The sequence below is a fragment of the Clarias gariepinus genome, chromosome 17 (assembly GCF_024256425.1).
Source record: "Clarias gariepinus isolate MV-2021 ecotype Netherlands chromosome 17, CGAR_prim_01v2, whole genome shotgun sequence".
Taxonomy (NCBI): domain Eukaryota; kingdom Metazoa; phylum Chordata; class Actinopteri; order Siluriformes; family Clariidae; genus Clarias; species Clarias gariepinus.
The window spans coordinates 23470406-23493583 of record NC_071116.1 but is presented as its reverse complement, the minus strand read 5'-3'; the positions used below and the strand labels follow the sequence as shown (position 1 = coordinate 23493583).

General features: G+C 38.6%; 1 protein-coding gene across 3 annotated transcripts in view; it reads left to right on the top strand.

Annotated features, from left to right (window-relative positions):
- The first annotated feature begins 221 nt into the window (after nucleotides 1-221).
- The window catches only part of bmp1b (bone morphogenetic protein 1b), a 29678-nt gene continuing 6721 nt past the window's right edge, over nucleotides 222-23178 (top strand). Inside the window, exons 1-16 of one of the 3 annotated variants that reach the window (XM_053516382.1) lie at nucleotides 222-379; nucleotides 7283-7396; nucleotides 7512-7676; nucleotides 9417-9534; nucleotides 9751-9929; nucleotides 10293-10398; nucleotides 12964-13088; nucleotides 16035-16150; nucleotides 16889-16991; nucleotides 17311-17427; nucleotides 18175-18320; nucleotides 18542-18737; nucleotides 20346-20471; nucleotides 20577-20737; nucleotides 21013-21181; nucleotides 22460-22585. In XM_053516382.1, the coding sequence (XP_053372357.1) occupies nucleotides 256-379; nucleotides 7283-7396; nucleotides 7512-7676; nucleotides 9417-9534; nucleotides 9751-9929; nucleotides 10293-10398; nucleotides 12964-13088; nucleotides 16035-16150; nucleotides 16889-16991; nucleotides 17311-17427; nucleotides 18175-18320; nucleotides 18542-18737; nucleotides 20346-20471; nucleotides 20577-20737; nucleotides 21013-21181; nucleotides 22460-22585 (2191 nt within the window). In that variant the 5' untranslated portion in view covers nucleotides 222-255. Of the gene's footprint in view, nucleotides 380-7282; nucleotides 7397-7511; nucleotides 7677-9416; nucleotides 9535-9750; nucleotides 9930-10292; nucleotides 10399-12963; nucleotides 13089-16034; nucleotides 16151-16888; nucleotides 16992-17310; nucleotides 17428-18174; nucleotides 18321-18541; nucleotides 18738-20345; nucleotides 20472-20573; nucleotides 20738-21012; nucleotides 21182-22459; nucleotides 22586-23178 lie in introns of those variants that run through there. The other 2 variants (XM_053516381.1, XM_053516383.1) reach the window with 2 other exon arrangements.

Sequence of the window (23178 nt, the reverse complement as noted above, 5' to 3'; positions counted from 1 at the left end):
GCATAACTTATTCATCGGTTAATGAAGTGAGGCGCTGTGTGTGTGTGTGTGTGTGTGTGTGTGTGTGTGTGTGTGTGTGTGTGTGTGTGTGTGTGTATGCGAGAGAGAGAGAGGGAGATAGGAAAGCTTGCAATCTCTGTGTATGGCTCGTTGCCCGGGTGTGTTTTAGCGACTCACTGGTCCAGAATAAAGACCCAGAAGAGAGCTAAGCTTGTGTTGTAATCTATTGCTTTGCACATCCAGTCAAAACTCATCATGAAGTCCCAGTGGACATTTTGGCTTCTGCATTCTTGTTCACTGCTGGCCATCGGCTTAGATTTGGAGGTTAAATATTATCCTGAAACAGATGCTGTCAACTACTTGGATCCATGCAAAGCAGGTAAATAAAGCATAAATATTCATATTTGCATGAATGTGGTTTAAATGGCGTTTCTACTTCACAGTTGAAATCTCTCTCTGGGGGTGATACTGATTAAATTACTGTGAAATCCTCTTCAAGGCTAGGGCTTAGATGTAAATAATAAATAATTAGGTGGCTGTAATAACCTCTAACATTTTCTTTATAAATGGCAATTGGTTTAAACTTATGTCCGAAAAACATATCTGGTCAAATACAAGCACCCATGCATAGCATAATGTAATATATAGTAGAATGTAATATATTCATCCATTCATCTTCAGTAAGCACTTTATCCTGTTTAGGGTCACAGTGGCTGTGGAGACTGTACCAGGAGCACTGTGTGTGCGTGTGTGTGTGTGTGTGTGTGTGTGGCAGGAACACACTCTGGATGCCAGGGCATCATACCCACACATGTTCACATGCTCATTCGATTGTGTGGCTAATCCATGTATGTGCATGTTTTTGGGAGGTGGGAGGAAACTGGAGAACCCAGAGAGGAGACATATACGGGGCGAACAGCATTAACATCTAGTAAAAATCTATATATTATGCTACACTATATTATATTATATTATATTATATTATATTATATTATATTATATTATATTATATTATATTATATTATATTATATTATATTATATTATATTATAAAAAAAATCTTCAAATTGAAGTGTTGAAAAAAATGCACCACTTCATGTGGTCTTTGTAAACTCTCTGAACTGAACGGACTGACTAATGAACCCTCGACTCCTGACATTCCTCGTGCTGTTTTACTCTGAAAGGGAAAATTAGGGAGAGAGAGAGAGGTGGGGGAGAAGGGGGTGGGGGGGGGGGGTGGTGGCGGATTTGAGAGAAGAAAGGGAAAAAAGACAGATATTCCTGTAAGAGAACTTTCCTACAAGACGAGAACTTCTGCCAAAAAATCTGTCAAATGCAAAGTGATTATATTTCAGCAGAGTATGAAGCTCATGCCAGCGTGGTGTGATATGGAATGATGGACAGATTTACAGCACAGCTTCATTAACAAATGATAGTACATTGTAGTTTTTAAACATTCATAATTCTATTTAATTGTACAGATCAGGCATGCCCTGAACAGATGCAAGTTGTGGTTGTACCAGATGTTAATGTACCAGATGTTAATGTACCAGATGTTAATGTAACAGATGTGATGTTAATGTAACAGATGTTAATAGTGGTTGTGGGAATTTTTTTCCTTTTATTTGATGGTAAGCTTATCTTCCAGGAGCCTTTTTCTACAAATTACTATTGGCTACAGACAAAAAAGCACAAAAGTATTTAAAGAGAAATTGGTTTTCATTGTCTTACTTAATGTTTCAGTAAGTAAGACATTTAATATCATGACACAATATAAAACAAATCATGGGTGATACAGCAAAATATTTCAGAGGATGAGAGAAAGAAACTGAAGAAACTGAAATCTATCCTGTTAGAAGCTCCATTTTATTAAAGTTCTTTTAAAGCATAACAAAGATATTGTTAAATTGATTTTTAAACAAGTGCTGCAAATCATTTATTTTATGATAAAGCAGGTTATGTTCATTTATTATCTACTGTACATCATAGCAGATGTAATTATAATTCCCTCACCAGCCTCTATTTTATTTGTATATGTATCCATTATTATATGTTATTCACACTACAAAAAAAATATATGCTGGTTTGTGATACTGGTTTTTGACCTCGAACCCCTGTCTTGCCCACATGTTTGCTCCAGCCTCCTTTTCTGACAGGTTGCTTCACTATTCCTTCTTGGATACAGCAGAAGATGTCACTGAGGTGTTGTTGTGGCCGACCATAGAAAGTTTATGGGAGACCAACTGATTATTGATGTCCTCACCAATGCATCTGCTCACTGCTCCTCACTCCATATTCACCAGGGCGTTATGGCCAATAACCTCACTGCCCGCCCTGAGAAGGATGCAGGTGATGCAGAATCATGCCACTATTAGTCCAACCAGGCAGGATTGACTAAGCAACAGAAAATCTCCCCATCCCTCATAATACTCACCACTAAAGTGACCACACCACTTTGGATTCACTCGTAAAGATTCTCCCTAATCACCCTGAAACCTTAAAGGAACATCCTAATGATCTAAAAAAAAAAAAAAATGGGAAAGATGGAGGAAAGGTGGACTGTTTCTACTGTGGCAATCTCAATCCCCACATTGCTCAGTGCACTTTATATGACAAAGGGAGGATCTAATCACAAAACATGAAGTCATGAATTTACTTGTCCAGTATGCACAAATGTGGCACTCAGAACACGTCATCTTACTTTAAGCACTGATTGACTCTAAAGCAGCTAATAAGCTGTTGACCAGGAAACAGTCCATGAACACAATTTTCTTTGCACATCTGACCTCCACAGTCACCTCACTTTGAGTATCATGAGTTTAATGAGGTGCCATGTCTCCATGCAATCCTATATATTTCCTTTCTCTCACTGAAAACCAAGCCATGAAGTGATAAGTATGAGTAGCTCCACAACACGTGTTCTGTATATTCCTAGTCTAGCCTACACCCACTGTAGTGTCCTCCCAGAGACCCCTTAAACCTGCACCAGTGGCCTCCAACAATCCCTCCACTGTGGCACCAGCACCTCTCTATTACCAAATCAGAAGCATTCATAAATTATATTGCAGAGATAGCAAACATGGAAACCATATGGGTGGCAGAGACCCAAATTCCATGTGCAGTCTCTTGAATTGACATCGCCAAGCAATTCTTGTGTAACTAAATTTAGCAACTTACTATTGTGAGTACGCACTCCGAGCGCATCTGTTTGAACTGCTTTCTCACGCAACGTTGGGGGCAGCGTAACACACACGGCAGCCAGCGCTGGCCGCTCTTTCCACTTGCGTAAGCTCACAGACACACACGACACAGCTGTATAGCCGTGATTGATATGAGAGCACTGAGTGCCTCCCATCCCACCCTGCTGATAGAGCTTGGGCAATCAGTTCTCTCTTCGGATGAATGAAATTCAATAACTTACATGCAGGTTAGACAAGAGTTTTAACAAAAAACCCAGTTTTGTTTGTGAATAGCAAACACAGATACAGCCTGCATACACTCTGCCTAGACCTTTATTCAGACATCGAATAAGCTGAGTTTACAACTTTCCCCTGCTACCTTAAGCCAAGATATCCCATCGAACAATCACTAAGCTCCATTTACAGGAAAAACACATATCTACCTGCATCTGTGTGTGAAAATGATTTTGGCTACACTATCTTATTACTAAAGTGTTGCCTGAACAAACAACTGCAGCCAATTTTATGCATAATTTTAATCATATCATACAATTTTTTATTTTTCTCTTTGGCACAAACGAGGGTTATAATCACTTGCATCTTGAAGAGGTGTGTATTATGTTTAGACAAATGGCACACATGCTTAACGCCATGCAACTAAATGTTTAGCAGCACAAGGACTATCGACATAATCTTAAGCAGATGGATTTAATGTTATGTATGTCCTGATTGCTTTATCCCTTCATGTTGATGTGCCGTGCCAAAGAAAGAAAGAACTTGAAAGCAATAAATAAATCAAGCCTTTATTTTTATTGTCCAGATGTACTGCAGATTGCAGCTTTCATTCAAGAAAAAAAGATCAGCTTGGTCTTGCTGAGATCAGGTCAGACTCGGAGACTATTTTGCCTAGCAGATGTGACAATTTCTGAATGGCCTCTACTAGTACTAGTTCATACTAAAGCTGAGAAATAGCTTACCAGCTTTTTTTTTTTTTAATGTAAAAACATAATAAAAATCATCTGATCATAGCAGGTCTCAGTATTAGGCAAATACAACCTTAGGCAAACCTTTTTCACCATGCTTTTATTCATTTAACAAAAATAAAGCCAAAATGAAAGAAAAAAAACATATCCCTGTGATGTATCCCCATAATTTAATTGCTTGTAGATCCACCTTTAACAGCAATAATTTAAAGCAATTGTTTCCTGTATGACTGTATCAGTCTCTCACTTTATTGTTTGGTCCATTCTTCTTCACAGCATTGCTCCAGTTCATTGAGGTTTTTAAGTATTCGCTTATGCACAGCTCTTTCATGTTCTCATCACAGCATTTTAGTTGGATTGAGGTCTGGACTTTGACCAGGCCATTCCAAAACCTTGATTTTGATGTAGATTTACTAGTGTGCTTCAGAACATTGTCCCATTTTAACCAAGCCTTCCTTAGCTGTCAGACAAATGGCCTCACATTCGCCTCGGGTATACAGAGTAGTTCATGATCGACTCAATGACTGCAAGGTGTCCAGGTTCTGTGGCTGTAAAACAAGGCCAAACATCACCTCTCCACCGCCATGCTTGACAGTAGGTATTTTAGGGGGCGTTTCTGCTGAAATGCTGTTTGGCTTTTCCCAAACATACTGCTGCGCATTAAGGTCAAACAACTTCACTTTGGTGTTATCTGTCCAGAGGACATTGTTCCAGAAGCCTTGTGCTTTTTTTCAGATGCAGTTTTGCGAACCTCAGTTTGCTTCTATGTTTTTTTTTAGACAGAAGACGGTTTCTCCTGGCAACCCTTCCAAACAAACTGTACTGTTCAGTCTTCTTCTAATTGTGCCGTCATTTACTTTAACATTTAACATGCTCAGTGAGGCCTGTAGGGTCTGAGATTAAGCACTTGGATTTGATTGTATTTTTCTGAGCCTGATATTGTGGTGAATGTGCTGGGACGTCATCTCCTGGCAAGATTGGCAACTATCTTGAATGCTTTCCACTTGTAAATAATACTTTTTACTGACAGTCCATGTTAAACTCTAAATTGTTTAGAAATGGATTTATAACCCTTACCAGACTGATGTGCAGCAATCAGTTGCTTCTCTAAGATCACTGCTTATGTCTTTCCTTCCTGGCATTGTGTTAACCAAAATGCTCCAGGCCAGCAAATTGCTTTTATAGAGGTCTGTACTCCTGCTGCTGATCAATTAATCGAGGGCCGATGATTAGAGACACCAAGCTGCAACTTTACCCCTTTGGAATCCTGTTGAATCAATGAGGGGGGTACTTATTATTGCACACAGGCTTCTTTTTTCTTAAATAAATAATGGCACAGGGAAAAAATTGTTATATAGTGTTGTTTGTCTGAGGTTTTATTTGCCCGATACTAAGACCTGCTTCGATCAAGTGATTTTTATTGTTTTTATACGAAAAACTAACCATAAAATTAAAAGCGGGTATCAAATTTTTTGACCAGTTTTGGTCGTGTTTTCATAAATAATAATAAAAATTCAGCTAGATTGGTCTACATTTTATTTAGCAATAACTTTGTGATAACATTTTTGCGTTAGATATTTTAGACTGCTGCATGCAACAATGTTTCTCTTCAGCAGCTTAGTTTGAAGCGTAGTACATTTCATTACCTCTGAGCTGAATCTAGCTAAAAGCATAATCTCTTAAAACATGCAGAGATCTGAAACCGCCAAGCCCTCCTGCTTTACTCTCACAGTTTGAGTCGAACCAGTGGTGGGTTTTCTAAATCCCTTAGCAGCAGGATTTAAAATTTCAGTGCTTTAATTGAACACAGTGTGTGTGTGTGTGTGTGTGTGTGTGTGTGTGTGTGTGAGATGAAGAGAGAATAAGAAAGAGACCACTGCAGTTTTTTTCTTCGATCAGCATCTCTACAAATATGCCAACTATTCCATTCCAGTGTCTGTTGAATTCCAACACAAACACCTCATTTTACTTTACGAGCTACTGATTAGGCGAACACCTGAATCAAATCTTATTTAATGAGGAAAAAGTATAAAAAACACTGCTGTGATCACCACTCTGCTCTTGCAATGTGATGCCCTGGATGGCAAAACCATTGCTTGTAGTTCCTTAAAGGTAATTGGAATTCTAGAAATAACCAATGACTATGGTGAAAGAATGGAAGAAGGGTTCAATTCTGGTATCACTGGCACAGTGATCCAATGAGTGTTGGGTTGCTTCCACCCTTAAAATTTCAAAGGTGGTTGTTCACAGGAAAGAGGTCAAGCAGCAGACAGTGGGGACAACATAGCTTTCCTCACTGTCTGATATGGATAGTGCTGGAGGAAAAGAGAGACAGAAGTTAAGATACAGACGGAGACGTAACAAAGGACAGGGAACTACAAAGAGATGGAGTCAGAGAAATAAAGGTAGAAATGGGAAATAGTAGGGCAGAGGTGAGGGCTGACACATGCATCAAATATGTTCTGGTCAGCAGCTGAACTTACGAAAGGAACTTGTTTTACATTTTGGCATTTGGCAGACGCTCTTATCCAGAGCGACTTACATTTTTATCTCATTACACATCTGAGCAGTTGAGGGTTAAGGGCCTTGCTCAAGGGCCCAACAGTGGCAACTTGGTGGTTGTGGGGTTTGAACCTGGGATCTTCTGAACCGTAGTCCAATGCCTTAACCACTGAGCTATCCCTGTTTTTGTTTCCTGTCTTCCGAAATGGACTGATGCTTGGCTTTGTTCTGACATCTGCTAAAGATTTATTTAAAAATGATCTACTTAAGAACCGAACATTTATTATTAGTAAGCTTTGGTAATAAAACCCCAGAAGTATTTTATTATAATCGCTTGCTTACACTGGGAAGCTCGATCTGTTAATGGCAAAAGGCATTAGCGTCACACAGATCACTGACCAAGCACGGTGAATCTGTCCGGAAAGCCCAACATTTTGTAACATTTAAAATATATTAAACACATTATGTTTCTTGTGCAATCTTTGAGTAATTGTCTGTTTTATGGTCACATTAAGAAATTCACTTCCAAGCAAAAGGATTTTTTTTTGTGAGAAAATAGTGCTTGGGGATACTATTAGCTTGTTTCTAACATTAGCCGGTGCATGTGGTTGTATTTCAGTGGCGTTTATGGGAGACATCGCTTTGGACAAGGATGACCTGTTCTTCTTCAGACGAGACTGGATTGGGAAAGAGCTTCCACATAGCACCTCACACTCTAATAACACTGTCACAGGTGTGCATGTGTGTATGGACTACAGTATGTTATTATTTACTAACCATCATTTTTGCCCTGATTGTCCAAAAACCAGTCAGATGTTTTCCTCCTTCCTTTTCTATCCATCTATCAGCCAATGGAAACAGAGTGACGGATGCAGCAACTAATAGGAGCAGACGGACCAGCGAATTCTGGGACAGTGTGAAAATTTCTCGTAGGAAGAGAGCCGCTACGGCGAAGATCGAGAGGATCTGGCCTGATGGTGTCATTCCTTACATCATCAGTGCCAATTTCAGCGGTGAGACCTTCACTCATTATACCACCGCCATAGAAAACATTTCATCATATTGTCTGTCAAAGTCAAAATCTAGCGAACAAAGCTCTCAACTGCACAAAACATGAGGAATGTTAAAATGTAACTTTAAAAGTAGTTATATGTTAAAGGCTTATATTCAAAAATAGAATAAATAAGGCATCATAGGCAACAATATACTAGACGATACATGCAAAAGCTAATTTTAGTTACTCTCACAACTTTTAACATGCTTTTGCTTGCTAGGCCTTGCTTCACTATGAAGTCTGGTAAGTTTCATTAGTAAATATGGTTAAGAACTGCCAGATTTCACTTGTCAGATGGGCATCTTTTTAATCAAAGCAAACACACAAGGTTATTGTAACGATGCAAGTCTCGCAAGGGGCAAATCCACGAGATGCCACTCTGCTCTGTTCAGAACAGACAGATCCATAGGCGGCTACGCTAAGGAGTTCTAAACAGGCAGATCCGCGGTCACCCAAATGCGTGGTTGCCAGGCGACGGCGCCGTAAGCAAAATCAATGTGAATGCTCTGCACCTGCAAGTCAAGACAAAAACAAAGACACAGCTTAGGTCTTCATACAAGCAGCCGGCGTTCTAAAAAAAACGAGATGGTTTTAAAGAAAGCATATTTGTAGTTTTCAGAGCCCCGTCCAGTCTCGAGTAGATGGCAGATAAATAACAAATGTAAATAATATGAATAATAAAGCCATACCATTCTTGAGCGAGAATGTCTTTCCGTGCATGTCACAAGCACTCTTACACCCTACTATTTCAATGACCCCCCCAAAGGGCCTGCGTAAGGGCTTTTATAAACATTATTACTTCATTAAAAGTTATCTATAAAAACTCTTAACTGAGTTGTACAAATGGTGGCGACAAAATTACTTAGTGATTAGCACTTTGGCCTGGCTCCTCCAGGATCGAGGGTTCGATCCCCACCTTGGGTCTACGTGCATTTGCATTTTCTTCCCATGCATTGTGGGAGTTTCCTTCAGGTACAGTATAAACGGCTCATTGGTGTTTCCAAATTGCCTATAGTGTGTGTGTGTGTGTGTGTGTTTGTCCTGCGAAGCATTGGCACCCTGTCCAGGACTTACCGTGGTTTGGTTCCAGGCCCCCCGTAACCCTGTACACACGATAAGCGGTATAGAAGATAAAAAATAAAATCCTATTGTGATGCAATGTTTGAAAGTTGTTTCGAAGAGTCTTCAAATGTCTGGAGATCGCGAGTTGAAATCCTGGGTGATGATGTAACCTCCTGCAGCCGGAGGTCTAGAGAGAGCAGGTTGGCCTCTCTCAGAGGGGAGGGATGAGAGGTACTTTGTGCTCCCACATTAATCACAGCTCTACAGCCAATCAGGGGAGTCAGTGAGCTCGTGCACGCAGAAGGAGCGGATAGCGCTGTCCTCCGAGTGTGTTACGCGGCCCCCAATGGTGCGTGAGTAAGCAGTTTGAAAAGATGCGATCGGCTGGCGTCACGTGGTTCGAAGGAAACATGTGATAGTCTTCGGCCCTCCCGACTGAGTGGTAGTAGTGCCCTTAATGTGGGAGCCCCCTAGTGACGGGGAGGAATTGGATTCAAATAAATTAGCGAGAAAATTGTACATTCAGTCTTCGAAGTGTGAATTGAGGTGCTCTGATGTGGCTAGAGGCTTGTATAAACCAAGTGTCTGAGGCTGAAAACATGAATTATGTAACGATAGAAAGAATTCCTCTTCCCAGGCAGTCAGAGAGCCATCTTCAAACAGGCCATGCGGCACTGGGAGCGACACGTCTGTGTAACCTTTGTAGAAAGAACGACTGAGGACAGCTACATCATCTTCACCTACCGTCCATGTGGGTAAGAGCACAAGCTTTATGCATGTACCAATATTATTCATTCTTTTTTATACCACATTGTCATATTTTCGTGTGGCGAACAGAATTATCGAATAGTCTTAATAGAAAATTACACTTGATGTTAGATGTAAGCAAACTTTTTTAGCATCCTTCTGAGCAACACCACCGGCTTTAATTTCATTATCAAAGGAGTTTTTCAGTATCAATTTTTTTGTAGGTGTTGTTCTTATGTGGGTCGGAGGGGTGATGGACCCCAGGCTATCTCCATTGGCAAGAACTGCGATAAATTCGGCATTGTGGTTCACGAGCTGGGTCATGTGATCGGTTTCTGGCACGAGCACACACGGCCCGACCGAGATACACACGTCAGCATTATTAGAGAGAACATACAACCAGGTAACACTCTGTCTGTGACTCAGGTGTACTTAACTGTAGCATGGATACAACATGATAAATAAGATTTTATTTAAGATAAGGTACCTTTATTATACATAACGTATCATTGTTGTTGTTGTTGTTGTTGTTGTAGTGTAGTACAATGAAATATTTGTACCAGTATTTGTAGAAGAGTAATGATCCAGTGTTCCTTTTGGGACTAGTTTATCTATCTCTCACTATCATACCTGGGTTCCTCACTAGGATGCATAAATCTACCTCCAAATACCTATTAAGCTGCATCATTACACTGTATATACAAATACAAATAAAACAGAACTGAATTGAATTGAATACATATCAGCTGCCATGTAATGTTTATAGGCCAGGAGTATAATTTCCTGAAGATGGAGCCGGATGAGGTGAACTCCTTAGGAGAGACGTACGACTTCGACAGCATCATGCACTATGCCACAAACACATTCTCCAGGTGTGACAACCTTATATCGTGTCTAATGGTTTCATGAAATCTTCCTGCCTTGGACACATAACTAATAGGAAAATACCTGTATCAGTATTTTTGGCTAGGAACATTTCAGATGCTGAAAAAGAGATTAATATGGAAGTGTTACGTATGTTATTAAGTTACACTACAAGAGTAAACGCATTGACCTCGATTTTTAACAAAATAAAGGAATAACTATAAAAGGTGTACAAGTGGAGACATCACTACTACATACCGCTCTGAGAATTCATTCGAATGATTAATAAGAGATTCATTATTATGTAATAGTGAGCTAAAAAAGATTTAGCTAAACCGACCCAGGAGTAAATGGATTATAAAGCTACAAAGCTGTTTCATACTGAAATATGACCCTACTGTAATAAATTAAAATAACACCCAGCAGCGTTATATAAAAAAATTAATGAATAAAGAAATCTGCAAAATCAAGCCAGAGGCAGTAATCTCACCACCTTCATGACCTCCAAAGGGAGACAGAGGGGGATGAAGAGAAAGGATGGGGCAGGGAGATATTGAGAAAAATGGGGTAAATACAGTGATTTAAATTAAATTGATATATTAAAGTTTTAAAATGCATGGCCCGAGCAAAAAAAAGTGACCACCAGGATTTAACTAAGCAATTAGGTAAGAGCCTTCCATTGGATAATTACTGCAGTGATTAATAACAAGTTATTTAACCCTGACTGATGCAGTGAGTAGTTCCTCATTTCTTAAACAACCATGTCAGAAGACATTTCCTGTGGATGTAACTCTGTTTCAGAAGGGTCAAATTATTGTCCCGCATCAAGAAAAGAAAACTACGGAGATTGCTGTAACTAATTAAATTTTTATTATAATTTTTTTTAAATCAGTTGAGGATAGTGGTGAACCATCATCTTTGAAGAAGAATTGAATGTGCATGATGGGAGAGCACTACGACGTTGTCACGTGTGTTGTGTGTGGGCTGTAGGCGAGGCACAATCGCAGAGGTGAAGCTGTGAAATTCTTTAATAATGAAAACAGAAGATAAACAAAAACTCTAACTATGGAACTATGACAATACCAAAACAGCAGTAATTTATCAGATTAGCAAAACAGGGACTATGGTAATTAAATTGACGCAAAAATACTGTTTAAACACAACATCAACCTTACAAAAACAGATGCAAGACCAAGGACCAACTAAACACACCGTTATGTATATCGAAACTAATGAGCTACCTCGGTTCAGGTGAGCGCTCCCACCACCTGACTGAGGTGCATTCTGGGATATGCAGTTCAACACTAACCAAAACACAAAAGACACAAAAAGAGTCTCTTGGCGCACGGCGCCCTTTAGGGGTTATCCCTGACAGACGTTTGTCAAAAACCAAATAATAAAAAACCAACAGTAGAACTCAATGCTTAATGTTTAATAATTAAAGTAAGAACATTTCCACACACACAATGTGAACATAGCCCAAGGGATTGGGACTAAACAGCTGTGTAACAATTTATCAATGAGGCTTATTAAAAATGCACTTACATTTGCTAGGGAGCATAAAGAATAGATTGTGGATTGTTGGAAAAAGGTCATGTGGTCTGATGAGTCCAGATTGACCCTGTTACGCTGTAGAGTGCACATCATGGTAAGATGGAGGTGAATGAGATGATGCACTCATCATGCATCTATACATTTAGCAGACGCTCTTATCCAGAGCGACTTACATTTTTATCTCATTATACATCTGAGCAGTTGAGGGTTAAGGGCCTTGCTCAAGGGCCCAACAGTGGCAACTTGGTGTTTGAACCTGGGATCTTCCAAACCGTAGCCCAATGCCTTAATCACTAAGCTACCCCTGGCCCAATACAAGCCTGTGGTGGTAATTTTATGATCTGGGTTACTTCCGTTGTTCAGGTCTAGACTCAAATATGAGGTAGGCTGACTAACTGACTATGCTGAATGACCAGGTTTTTTCATGAATGGATTTTTTCTTTCTTGCTGGCATATTCCAGGATGACAGGGCCAGGATTCATCAGGCTTAAATTGTAAAAGAATAGCTCAGGAAGCATGAGACATCATATTCACACATGTATTGGCCATCACAGAGTCCAGACCTTAACCCCATTGAGAATCTTTGGGATATTCTTGGGAAGACTTTACGTAGTGGTCCAACTCTCCCATTATCAATACATAAGCTTATCAAAAGGAGTGCATGGCGAACGCATGGCGTTATCAAAGCAAAAGGCGGTCCAATGAGATAATAGAATGTGTGACTTGTTTTTGGCCAGGCAGTGTAAATAAAGAATATTATGTAATAAAAGTAAAACATAAGATAATGTATAAAATGTATAAATATAATTACATAGTTTTAGGCAACTTCTACAAATCAAATTATCCAAGTGTCCTGCTCCAAATGTCCTAATGACAATTAATTGGAACATAGATGAAAACGCCATCTCCAAAAGAATACAAGTATTAATTATAATGTTAATCTTATCACCCTTGTACACCCTTCTGTTCAAATTATTATTTTCCCTTTGTTTTTAATAAACACTACACGTGTATTACAGAAGCACCCTCCTGGATACGATTCTGCCTCGGTATAATGTGAATGGAATCAGACCCACTATTGGTCAGAGGACGAAACTGAGCAAAGGCGACATCAGTCAAGCACGAAAGCTCTACAAGTGTCCTAGTAAGTGTGTCATTATTTACTAGGAACAAATCTACTTCTAATTAGTTGGTAAAAAAAAAAACTGCAAACATGAAACATACTGTATATATGGACCACATGTATATAAACAATATAAAAATCTAAGTTTACAAACTAAGAATTGTAAGAGTTGCCTACAGACCCTGCATACAAGTCAACCTTTTATGAACTGTCTACAAACTTACATGATTGTCTACAATTTACACAACATATCAAGATTTGCTATTAACTGTCAAGAACTACTGCACATCTGCGTTACTAGGTAATAAAAATAAGTAGCTTATTAGTACCTTTTGTTAAAGTAGATTTATTGTGAAGGTTTAGCTTCAGGCAAATACCTAAGTACTGCCAAAGTTTCATTAAATTCTGTCTAGCCAGTTTTGTGTGAAGCTGTGACAAAATCTGGCTTGACAGACCAACAGACGGACGGACGGACGGACGGACAGACAGAATATTTTCTTAGACTTAGAATTTTTTCGAGTCTGGTTTCGGGTCCGCCAATGTGTGAAACGTAAAGATATAATTGAAATATTGTGTTAATGTACAGACAAAACCTTCTTTTGTTTATACATATCACCATACAGAGTGTAGTATGAATTTATTTATTATTTCTGGGACATACAATTTATTAGTATAGTTTTCAGGGTTGGATTTAGCCATTTTAGCATTATTTAGATTGTCCAGTTCAAATTTGGCAAATCTGCAAATTTATGGACTTTACAAGTCATTACAAAAAAGCTCAATCTACACTACTTACCACTTTGAAATAACTTACAAGTTGCTACAATGTTTGTTTAAATTATTTTGACCATGGTGAGAGTTTTATTTTGGCGGCTACAATTTCTCCATAACCGTGATGAGCCAACCAAAATCTGATAAAATTCCTGACGATCTTGAAATTTTCAGAATCAAATTCGGGATTGTGGGAAAGTGCTTTATTAATTATAGCCATTTAATATACAAGAGCCCACTGCAGTACTTTGCATAAACATTTGGCCTGATCCTTGAAAAACAACGGAAAACTTGTCGCCAACTCGTGAAAGAGATATGTCCATCCGTCTGTGGGAACTGTACACCCACAGCCACAAACACCACTTGCACAGTACAGGCTGGTAGAGACCTTGCTCAAAGCTATTTCCACATCTTTGGGCCATTAAAGGAGCTCCTGGGAGGCCAGCGATTTGGACATGAAGCATGCAGACTGATCATGGCTCCACTGTCCCTAATGTCACTCCATGCAAATTGCTGGTAAAACATTCCAATCAGCGTGAGCTTCATACAGTATGATTACAAAATCTTCCATGAGGTATAACGATGTGGGCTATCAAGAGCTTTCCGTTAGTTGATGAAGGTCATGTTCAGTGCAAAATTTCATTCCATTCCAAACACCACTCAATAATGTTCAAGCAAAAAAAATCTGATCCATGCATCCTCTTACTTTTCTGAATTCTGCTGGCTTCTGCCTCGGCCTGGTGTGTCAATGAATGCATCTGTTGTGAAATAAAAACTCTGGGAAAAAATTTTATGTAAAAAACAGTGATTTCACAGACCTTCAGGTTGCCTTTTATTGAGAGTTTGACAGTGATGAACAGTATCTCCTGGAAGAGCTTTTTTGAAGTGTTACGGTCGACTTTCAAGAACTTGGCATAAACAAAATCAAAGCGAGAACCCTTCCCCACTCTACATGGATTTAATGGCATACCGAAGTTCTACATCAACTGGAGGAGTAATATCAGTGTCAATAAAAAAATCTACTGATGAAGGATTTGCAGGGCGTTTGAGAACATTACAGAAATGTTGTTCCCAACCTTCTGCCATCATGTATTCTGTTGTGTAGGGTTTGCTGTTCTTATCTTTGACCGCGATCCTGTACAAAGACTCATTTTACTTTCTCCAGTGGCATTTTTTGGCTTTTTTGGCTGAACTTCATTACAAAAGATATCCTTTCTTTTATGGCACTCCCTCTGACCTCCATATCTTCCGATTACATATTTGTCTGGACCTGCTTCCAGAGCCTTGGTGATCTATTGCTCAACATATTGCCTGTATTGGTTTCCAGGTGTTAAACACTCCTTTGTCTTGTTCTTTTTGGAGCATAACATTTTAAAGTTGTTTTTATTAGTGATGTTCTTAAGGGCATATCATTTAGTCATGATGTCATGGTTCTCATCAGCTGTGTCGGCCAAGGCACTAAATGGGTTTCTCAATTCCAATGTAAACTTTCCGCTGGCATTGGGGTATTATGGCCAAGCAATGTCAAGTTGTTTTCATGCCTCCACATGGCGAACTCGAACATCTTGGAGAGACCGCATCACTTTCCTTTGATTCTGAATACATGGTCATTTTGGTTGGTTGTAAAACCATCAGCTGATTTTAATGTGTGAGTCGTAGATATCCTCATCACTCTGCAACAGTATACATATGTTTTATTAACAGTTTGACTGAAAAATAAGAAGATTTTAGACAGTTTAGACAGAAGAGTGCGTTAAAAGAAGCAAGAGATATTGTGGTAAAAACACAAATAAATACAAATGTATTTGTTTAAATGAATCTGCAGTTGTGTTTGCGACAATGCAAATATACGATTAAGTATCAATAACATGCGCAAAATAATACCTTAATATAATACCTTTTTATTAGTTTAATAAGTGTTGAAAATCAGTTTACAACATATAATTAGTCTCCTTTATTACTAGTTCCAGTTTTTACTTCAGTGGTTTATGGGAACAACATATCATTGTACAGGTACTGTATGTGCAGATTGGGCATTAATCAACCAAATATGTGTTAGTTATGTCTGTGGTCCCATAAAATGATGACAAGAGTTCATATAACATAACACTTTATACAATAATGCCATAGGAATAATGAAAACAGTGATGACTTTCATCTGCTGATAAATATAAAATAATTATGTTTTGTGAGCAGAGTGTGGTGAGAGTCTGCAGGACAGCTTTGGAAATTTCTCTTCGCCCGGATTTCCGAATGAATATGCTGCTTATACGCACTGCATATGGAGCATCTCTGTTACACCTGGAGAGAAGGTAAAAGGCATGATTGTGTGATGAGCAGCAGGATTGTTGTTGCCTTTTGGAAAGATTAGAAAGGAGGTGAACCAGAACTTTATAGTTATGTCAGTACGGCACGGTGGTGTAGTGTTTGGCATTATCGCCTTGTACTTCCCGGGTCTAGGCTCGATTCCCATATCTGTGTGCATGGAGTTTGTATGTTCTCCTTGTGCTTGTTGGGTTTCCTCCGGGTTCTCCGGTTTCCTCCCACAGTCCAAAGACATGCAGATTAGGCTAATGAGTGTGTGCTCTATAATGGATTGGCACATTGTCCAGGGTGTACCCCGCCTTGTGCCCTAAGTATCTGGGATAGGCTCCAGGCCCCCTGCAACCGTGAATTCAGGATAAAGCGGTATAGACGGTAAGTGAGTGAGTTTTTAGCCTAATTTTGTTTTTGTTCAATAGGTGGAGACCAACATTTGGACAAAATATGAAATGCTCATGAATACCATTTGATGCAAATGTGTTCAGTTAAGCATGGCACACATAAGAGATGATGTAATTAAAATACAGTATATGCCATATTCTGTAACAGACTTTCCTATAACGTGTTCTTCATGTTAGTAAATTCTAACCTACAGCATTGTGAAAATAGTGATAGTTGCTGGTTTCATAAGAACTGTATAACAAAAGCCTAATCCTTTCTGTTCTTCATCTCTAAATTCCTCCAGTTTCTCTTTTTTTGTCCCTGTTGTGTCTCTTTGTCTTTCCTAGATCATCCTTAACTTCACCTCCATGGAACTCTACCAAAGTAATCTTTGCCGGTATGATTATGTGGAGGTACGAGATGGATACTGGAGGAAATCTCCGTTAATTGGTATTTCACCTTACTGTAATCTTTGCAGCTTTTCCTTATTAATCAAACCCTTAAAACTGTGATAACATACATGCACACTCTTAACACACATCTAAAAAAAATTTGTTGAGACACTGGACAATCAAATGCATGATTTTAAGGTAAATGTGATTAGCTATTATGTAACTTGAACATGTTACATGATCACTAGCCTGCTACTGTATAGCACTAAACTACTGTTGGTAACTGTACAATGTAAAAGTCGGGATAATTTTAGATTTGTAGATAAACATGAATAAAATAACATTTAAAATCAAGCTAAAATAACTATGCTATTCAGGTCGCTTTTGTGGAGATCAGGTGCCAGAGTCTCTCGTTTCCACCAACAGTCGTTTATGGATTGAATTTCACAGCAGCAGTAACTGGGTAGGAAAAGGATTCTCTGCCATGTATGAAGGTACATTTGTTTGATTTCTGTACAGAGTACAATGTGTTTAGCCAAATGCATCACACACATGCCTCAAAAATGCAAGTCATAGTAACTATTTAGACGCAAAATAACTTCATTTCTTCATTTGCACTAATTTACTGTCACCACCAAAAAGAAGACATTTACCAATCTGTGGTGATGTGGAACATTTCGGCATAACAACCCCCCGCAGTGCATTATCCTGGATATCCACAGCTGGCTTCCAGGTTTCCAGAGTATAAATTGTATATTGCTAGTGTAAACAGACACACTAGGCCATTGTCCTAGGTCTCCCTAAGAAACCTCAGGTCCTAAGATTGTAGACTTCAGTCCGCGGTAGATACTGCAGCCCAAAATCAGGATCCATTAAAGGGTATTTGGTAAAAAGAATGAGATTGAACCAGAAGTTAATAGAGCAATACATACAGTACAAGGATATGGAAGAAGATTATATTATACTATCCAAGTCAGAACAAAACTTACCAATGGTGGGGCTTGAACTCCCAACCTTATAGTCAGTAGTCTAATTCCCCATTCAATAGGCTTTAATGGTCATTGCATTGCGCCCACATTGTATATGCCATACTCTATCTAGCTTCATCACACTTTCCCCTAGGCCTTCCGTAATCCCATGCGTTCTACAATCTTCCACACATTTATTCCTTGTTCTTTTGGTTTGTACAGATTCATACAGGGAACAGTGTGTGCATTCGATTTACGTGTTATTATCTGCAGCAGTGTGTGGTGGGGAAATGGATGCTGACAGTGGACAGATTCAGTCACCCAACTACCCTGATGATTATCAGCCTAGTAAAGTGTGTGTGTGGAAGGTGACAGTGACTGAAGGCTTTCAGGTGGCACTTTGCTTCCAGGCATTTGAGGTGAGAAAACCGTTCATAAAATATTGATCAGTATGTAAATACCTGCTGCTGTACACACTGTGACTGTTCTGAGGTATGTAACCTTTCGACGCCATGCATGATGATGTAAGACAGGAATATCAGCTCCAATAAAGATCACATTTCTTTTCTGTTGTCTGTCTTTGACTAAAGGTATGATTGTACCGTTTTACGTGGATTGTCATTTTGTTTCCGTTGCCTAGCTGGAGAGACACGACCGGTGTGCATATGATTATGTTGAAGTGCGTGATGGTAGCTCGGAGAGTGACCCGCTCCTGGGGCGATTCTGCGGCAGTCAAAATCCCCCAGACTTTAAAAGCAGCTCCAACCAACTCTGGATAAAGTTTGTTTCAGATGGTTCTATTAATAAAGCTGGATTTGCCGCGAACTTCTTTAAAGGTATTTTGATTTTTAAAATATTCATATTAAACACCTAAAGTTTTTCATTTTTTTGTTGTTGTTGGGGCTCTATTATTGATACTTGTCTTTATTTTTTTTATCCTACCCCCGATGAATCATTAAAATTCCTTAATCTTGGTATATTTATTGGATTTTTTGTACAGACAGTATCTAGACACTAGTAGTTTATTGATATATTTCATTTTTGTTTGTTTGGTTGGATAAGTTCATCTATTACCATACTTATAAGAGTATAAATAGTATATGGTCAAATGTTACCATTATACTAACATACAAACATTACTACTTTGCTATTATAATAATCTCTAATATAATAATCTTTGAAATGTGCCTGTAGAGATTTGTGCATGAATATTTCAAAAATATATGATTTGCAATTAAATGTTAATATTATCTTTGCTACAATAAGCAAAGAAGGAAATTTCAATAATGAAAAATACTAAATCTCCAGGCTGTAAGCTTTATTGTAAGTAAAAGCGATTCTGGTTTCAATAACGACACACAATGTGATGTCCAGGTCATTTGTGAAAATGATTCCTCATGCTCCCAGAACCACTCTTTCACAGAGTCCTGGAATATGGCCATGCCATCAGGGAAGAAAAACTCTACAGATGTGGTAACCTGGTCATTCAGTACGTTCAGGTCATCAGCTGACTTTGTTTTATTGCCACATAACATTGCTGTTGACTTTTGACTGATTGGACTCCAAAGACCATCTTTATGCTCGTTAGCCATTTTGTAACCTGAATTTTGTCGGATTAGTCTTACTAACGAGTGGTTTTCTTATTTCGTATTGTGTGTGGAAATGCACTTGCAGTACTTTTACTATTTAACATAGCTCTTGTTTTTAACAATGCAACTTCATCAAGTGTTTAAGTTATGGTACTTATGGTACTTTATGATTTTTGTCTGACCACATTACATTCATCTATCTAACCATTCATTTACTGTATCAGTCTATTCATGTATCCATCCATCCATCCATCCATCCATCCATCTATCCATCCGTCCATCATCCATCTATACATGCATCCATTAACTTATCCATCAATCCAGCCATCTATCCATCTATTTATCTGTTAGGATGAGGATGATCCTGATGCAAGATGCAAATGAATACAGTGAAGTTTTAACATTATAAGACACAAAAATAAAATCCCCACAGCAACATGAAAACTATGACTATGCCTGGCTAAAATCTAAGGCTAATGCTAAAGTTAATGATCAAGCAAACAGAGCTAATAAGCAAAACACATCAGGAAACCAAACAGGGCCGCCACTGACAACCATTACGTTAATTAGTGCTTTTCCTGACCACATTTGCTCCACAAATTTGACAGTGGACATTTCTTAAACACAGTTCCAGTCATTTCAACAATCTCATTAATTGTTTTCTTTGCTTGGTGCGGCCCCTTCTGAAACAGGGCTATTTTTTTTTTCTGGTAAGTCAATGCATAAAAAAGTTATAATGGTTATAATCAGACAATCAGAAGCAGTTACTAAAGCTGCACTAGGTTGAGGGTCTATTGTTAAAGCACAATGATGTACACAATTTGTTAATCATGTATGATGACATTTTCTCTGTAGAGGTGGACGAGTGTTCCAGACCTGGTAACGGTCAGTGTGTTCAGAGGTGTATCAATACGCTGGGTAGTTATCGGTGTGCATGTGACCCAGGATATGAACTTGCGACGGACCGACACAGCTGTGAGGGTGAGAGCAATACACAGAGTTACGTATTTCAAAATTTGATCTGGCTCTGTTTTCCATCTCTTTTAAGATTAATTCCACGTGTGTATGTGTGTGTGTGTTTAGCAGCTGCGTGCGGAGGTTTCCTCACTGCATTAAATGGCACGGTGTTCAGTCCTGGCTGGCCTCATGAGTACCCCCATAATAAACATTGTGTGTGGCAGCTCATCGCTCCTCAACACTACACCATCACACTGCAGTTCCACAACTTCGACACAGAGGGCAATGATGTCAGTGTGTGTGTGTGTGTGTGTGTGTGTCCCCATAATTTTCAAGCTTAAAGCTTTAACACCTGCTGAAACAAATGCAACATTTAAAACTGTTGTGATAATATTAATGATTTATAACTGAATATGTTTTTATTTATCCATACTGTGTATCCGTGTTTTTTATTTTATTTTATGTCTTTACTTTTTTAATATGTCATTATCTTATGTAAATTAGAAATCGTGAGAGAAAACATTGCAGTAAAATATTTCATGCTCTCCCTCTGGATGATTTTTAGGTGTGTAAATATGATTATGTGGAAGTTCGCAGTGACTCCAGGCTCCATGGGAGATTCTGCGGAGCGACAACGCCAGAGCCGATCACCTCCGACTCCAACATCCTGTACGTGGAGTTTAAATCCGACAACACCGTGTCGCGCAGGGGCTTCACAGCGACCTTCTTCTCTGGTGATCCATCGATCTCTCGATCCATCTATCCTTCTATCTATTGATCGATCTGTACCTCTATCACTTAATCCATTCATCTATCAATCTATCAATACATGAAGCAGAGATCCATTTATCCATCCATCAATCATTCTATTATCCATCCATCAATCGATCACTCTATCCATCTATTGATCTATCCAGTGATCTATTTATCTATCCATTAGTCTATCTGTCCTCCATCCATCCATCCATCCATCAATCAATATATCCATCTATCTATCAATTTATTTATCAGTTTATTAATGTATATATCCATCCATCTATCACTGTTTATATGCATTTGTCCATCAACCTATCATCCATCCATCCATCCATCCATCCACCACTCTATCCATCTATTGATCCATCTATTAATCTATCTTTACATCCATCCATTAAACCATCCATCCACACATACATCTTCATCACTCTATTAATTTGTTGATTTATCCAGTGATCTATTCATCTATGCATTAGTCTATCTGTCCATCCATCCATCCATCCATCCATCCATCCATCTATCTATCCATTCATTTATCAGTTTATTCATGTATCTATCCATCCATCTATCACTTTATATATGCATCTGTCCATCAACCAACCATCCATCCATCACTCTATCCATCTATTGATCCATCCATCCATCCATCCATCCATCCATTTATTCATAAATATATCCATCTATATATCCATTAATTCATCAATCAATTCATGTATTTATCCATCCATCTATCAATCTATCTTTATATCCATCCATCCATCTTCATCACTCTATCTATTTATTGGTTTACCCAGTGATCTATTCATCTATCCATTAGTCTATCTGTCTATCTATCCATCCATCCATCCCTCCATCCATCTGTTAGGATAAGAGCTGATGCAGGATGTAAGTAAAGACACACACATGAAAAACCAACAGCAACATAAAAACTATGACTATGGCTAGGCTAGAATCTAAGGCTAATGCTAATGCTAAAGTTACTGCTAGCTTACAGAGCAAACACATCCAGAAACCAATTAGGGCCACCTCTTACAAACACCATAAACTAAACAGGATAATGAGATGCACAGCAAAGACCCACTGAAACCCTGAATATTAATGGACAGACTAATCAAACTAAACAATATATTGGTGACTACTCATTTAACTAACTAAGACAGACAGAGAGACGGATAAGGAAAAAAAATCAATAATATAATAATTTAAAATTGTATATTAGTACATACAACACCATGTTTATGATTTTTCCTCTGTAGATGTTGACGAGTGCTCTCGACAGAATGGTGGGTGCCAGCATGATTGTGTGAACACGTATGGGAGTTACACTTGTCAGTGCCACAGCGGATTCATCTTGCACACCAACATGCATGACTGCAAGGAAGGTACGCTCTCAGACAAGCTTTGACTTTACACATTAGTGTGCATATTTTCTTTCAGCACATCCCAGGGTGGAACTCATTAAAGCAGCCTCTAAAGCAGGCAACAAATTCATTGTATGAGTGTTTATGCTTGTGTCCTGTGATAGGTTGGCACCTCATGCACACACAGACTTTTATATGTATATGTCTATGAGTGTGTGTGTGCGTGTGTATATGTGAGTGTGTCCAGTACTGTGTACCAGTGCAAAAGTCTTAGGCACCATATTATATGCTGTACCAATTTTGTTATATATGTTTATCATGTCTGCATAATTATGTACAAAATCATTTAGTATTTCTATATATAACTTGAAAATAAATAAATAAATAACATTACAGGAAACAAAATGGAAAAAAAAACCCTAATGTACGCTCCTGGGATTTGCATAAAAAAACGCAAAAAGAAAGGAGCGAGTGTGACAAAGTTACCAGAAGAACTCATATTCTGCAGCAAGCTCAGTAAAACCTAACAACTGTTTTACTTATAGTACTGTGTAAAAGTCTAGGGCACATACAAAATTATGGCATAAGAAAAAGATGCTTTTGAAAACATTTCT